This window comes from Triticum dicoccoides, chromosome 1B, assembly GCF_002162155.2.
Source record: "Triticum dicoccoides isolate Atlit2015 ecotype Zavitan chromosome 1B, WEW_v2.0, whole genome shotgun sequence".
Lineage (NCBI taxonomy): Eukaryota > Viridiplantae > Streptophyta > Magnoliopsida > Poales > Poaceae > Triticum > Triticum dicoccoides.
Window position 1 is genome coordinate 457,754,477 of NC_041381.1, and position 4,145 is coordinate 457,758,621.

Sequence of the window (4,145 nt, forward strand, 5' to 3'; positions counted from 1 at the left end):
TATCGTCAAACTAATGCATATAAGAAGGTTTGAGTGGGACTTAAACGCCAAATTTCCATTTTAACGTTTTGATAGACCTGTACTCAAAACCAGCCGACTGTCCATGTGTTGCTACGATGAAACAACGATCATACTGGATGAACCTTTGTCTTCTTGTCTGGCTATGTCATCATCTTATCATGACTGAACAATCAAAATCCGCCATTGCCATTTTCTGAGATACACCCAGCGACATGCACATCGTTCTGATGACTGAAAGAAATGGCTCTACAAGAGTTGCACTCCGCAGTCCCTATAGGCTAAAACAACAGAACATAATCAGCATGATTTCCGCAATGCATATAATGAAATAGGAACATGCATATAATGAAATAGGAAGTACTCCTAGAGTTAATTTCAGCTCTTAAATTTTAGTTCATGGCAAACTGCACTTGTCAACGTTATTTTCCCCATTATGTCAAAATAACCTAGCAACGGCAATATTATGAACTCTCGAGTCTTGTGCAATCAAAAGCCATCATTTCTTCATGCAAAATACTCCTTGAAACTCTTCACGGAAAAGGAGATGGATGTCATGCACAATTCTCCTTGACACTCTTCACAAGAAAATACGTTGCTCATTTTATATTTGTTTCCCCTTCCCCCATTATTACCTAGCACATTGTCAATCAATTAACGAAATAGCTCTAAAACAGTACGAAAATCATAATGAAATAATGAAATAGCTCTCGCGTCAATAAAATCCATAATTTCACCATAATGAAATAGCTCTCGCGTCAATCAATTCTCCTTGTCAATAAAATATCACCATAGTAACAGGCAATGAAACAATCTGTATGAAGAACAAAGAGGAAGGGAAAGAATGAACACACAGAAAATGCTGTTATATCTCATTTCAACTTTATCACAGAACCACCACACACAGAAAAAGAACCTCACACAGAAAAAATTAGACAAGACTACCAAGAACAAGGCATTGAATAGACATTTAGAAGGGAAGTTCTGCAGCTGCACTAAAACGTTTCTGACAGATATAATACACGAATAGTAAATAGGCCAAGATATTTATTCTTAACCACCACTAACTATTTTACAAGGATAGCTTGGCTGTTTGTAATAACTAAATACTGCACAGGTAGTGTTGCTTCGGCCGATCATGGATCATGCTGGCTTCTTTGCGTGTATCTCAAACGCTGCCGTCTTCCCGGCGGAAGTGCTGGGCCATCCTGCCTCCTATCAATACCTGCACGATTGTTTCCAGCGTAACGTCGATCAAAGATGCCATGGCGATATCCGCGGTAACTGCTGGTGTGCCTCGAGTGCCGATTCGAGAAACCCTGGCGCAGCCAGCTTTGCGCGCTTGACCGTCGGATGCCCTGCCAATCTTCACGTGAGTTGCGCCTATCACTGAATGGCCTGGGCTGCGGCAGAAACCTAGGGAAGGCATGCCTTCCATCTGGCCAAATGGTAGGTGATCCTAGTCTTCCATTCAGCCAGGGCCTAGGGGCACGATGTCGGTTATCCGGTGATTCTACTTGGTCTTGGGCAGGAGACCACCAATCATCACCACTTTCTTCCCCAGAATCTTCATCAGGAGACATTGCATCTCTAGTCTCAATAACATAGTCACCAACTATTACTGCACCAGGATTCTGTGACCTGATTGCACTAATGACATCACCAAACTCCTGCTCACGTTCAAGGCGATCCCAAGACCTTTTCCTTGAGATATCTACAAGGGCAGGCTTTGCAAGCAAGTGAGCTGTTCTAGCATGCTCACGCAGCTGCTCATAGCTACCAACAAATTTGCAGCGATCATGGGAGCAACACCTCGACTTCTCGTCCAGATACCTTCTGACTTCTCCAGCAGGAATCCAGCCTGATACTGATCCTCTACAGAGAGGACACTTCATGTCAACTGAAATTTGCACAGCATCATGACATTCTTGCATTATAATGCTACTTTCTCCTACGAATGGTGTTGAATTAGCAGATTCTTGGTTATTAGCATTGTCAATGTGTCTTCTGAGGCTTGGGCTCAACAAATGTCTGGAAATCGTACTATAGTGAGATCTTGGTTGGACTGTTCTGTTATTGGAGTTTGAAAGCACCGAAGAGGTTGAGTGTGAATCACGGACCTTACTATCTCCATTCATTTCTCTGAACCGATCTAGGCAATTAGAGTGTCGATGGCTTGTGTTACAAATATAACTTCTGCAGCCATTCTTGTACGAACTGCATATAAGTAAAACAGCATTGTGTGGTTGCTCCATACAAATAGGGCAAGAAATCCTGTCCCATTCCATATGCAGAGCAGTGCATGATGTGACTGTAGGTCTGTTACTTTTCTTACTTGTCATCTTGAAATCAACTGTGACGAATCTACTTTATCGTTAGAATTGTTGAAGAAAGAACTATTAATTGACTCAAGTCGAGCATTTATACAGATTAAGAAAAACATTATCTTGCTAAACATAATTTCATTGCAATACCGAATTAAACATTAATACATTTTTACAACGGCAGAGAAAAAGGAACTGTCTTACTAAAGCTTTAAGATAAGATAATCTGGGGGGATCAGATTTTAGTTTCCAAATCAGTGTTAGCCCCAAGGACTAAGGAGATTATCATGGTGCAAAGTAACTCATGCCTTGCAAAGATACGAATCACAATTCTAGAAAGTTCTGGTACAAATGGTAAATAGATAAAATCATTCTCAAGATTTGGGACATTAAGAAATAAACATCGTGAAGCTATAGTTTCATCAGTACAATAGTTCTTGTCTAACATGTGTTATAGTGAAATATGAATTACTGGCCTTGAATCTTCATACAAACTGTTCCAAGACATTGACGGCATTAAACAAGGCAAATTACACCAGATTAAAATTAGTAATTTGCCACAGGAAATTTTCTATAGTAAAATGTTACATTAGTTATCAGCAGTGAAATAAATATAAAATATATATATTAAGACAACTACAAAAAGGATGAGAAATGAGTAAAGCAGATGGTTAAGACAAATGCACCTTCAGAAAAAAAAAGTGAAAGCAGAGGTTTCAAGCACAAAAGTAAGTTCATTAAACTCTGGGAAAGGGTTAGCAATAACCTACAGGCAGCAGGCGTAGGTTCTGCACGCTTCAAAGTAAAGAGCCGTGATAATATTGACACAACAGAAACCCTGAAATAGTTTTACACCATCAGTATTTTAAGATCATAATCTACAATACATAACAACCAATAAGTAGAATAAAAAAGCATCCGGAAAAGGAGTTATTTTGTTTGGATAAGTTCATAACTGACTGAAACATTAGTACTTGGCTGCTAGCACAAATAGGAATCAAATATGTGAATTTACATTATACATGAAAACAGAAATTTCCCAGGCTTGTGATTTCTATCAAAAGTAGAAATACGAAGATTACAATGTAGCATTTCTCACTAGGAGTTGACAACAGCCTTGAAAATAAGCATAACAACCCCAACACGACCTCTGGAAACAACAAAGTAGCCCACAAGTATAACCATGAGCAATGGTTTAGCATTACTCATGTCTACAACATAGATTCAGAATTGGAGAAGCTAGCATTACTCATGTCTACAACATAGATTCAGAATTTGAGAAGCTAATATCTCCTAGGTGATCTTACAGTCGAATGCTTTCCAGGCCACGCTTCTTAGTAAGATAAGTCAACAGAAGATCGCCCATGTGATAAAGATCAAATACGTTGGAACCAACAAAGGATCGGTGCAATCCATATCGATTCTTTATTTAATTAATTTTAACACCGACAAGGACAGCAGCCCGTGAGTTTTTCCTCTTAGTTTCCTCGAGACCATCAAAATCCCCAATCCCCTCTAACCGTACAACGAATCGGCAACTAAATCCCCTTACCCCGCAGCCAAATTATCCTATTGAGCCGAGAAAACCTAGCCAAATCAACGGCGCTATTGCCTACCAACCCTGCCGTGGCCGATAATTTAGATCGGGTCGATCTAGCGCCGATCGGGAGGAGGGAGGCAAAATCATCCGAGAGAATCAAGAACACGCGACGGGGAGAAAACGAAAGAAAGGTGAAATTATTACGGCGGTTTGACGAGACCGCAGATCGGATTAGGCCGACCCTCCTCGTCTGCCTTTTCTTG

The 4,145-nt window shown here is 40.2% G+C and overlaps 1 protein-coding gene across 1 annotated transcript; it reads right to left on the minus strand.

The window, feature by feature from the left end:
- Positions 1-863: 863 nt before the first annotated feature.
- LOC119341124 lies at positions 864-4,139 on the minus strand. Its single transcript, XM_037613010.1, has 3 exons — positions 4,087-4,139; positions 3,113-3,180; positions 864-1,918 (listed from the first exon to the last, which is right to left on the minus strand). The coding sequence occupies exon 3, from the start codon at positions 1,911-1,913 to the stop codon at positions 1,155-1,157; it is 759 nt and encodes a 252-aa protein (XP_037468907.1). The 5' UTR covers positions 1,914-1,918; positions 3,113-3,180; positions 4,087-4,139; the 3' UTR covers positions 864-1,154.
- Positions 4,140-4,145: the final 6 nt, after the last annotated feature.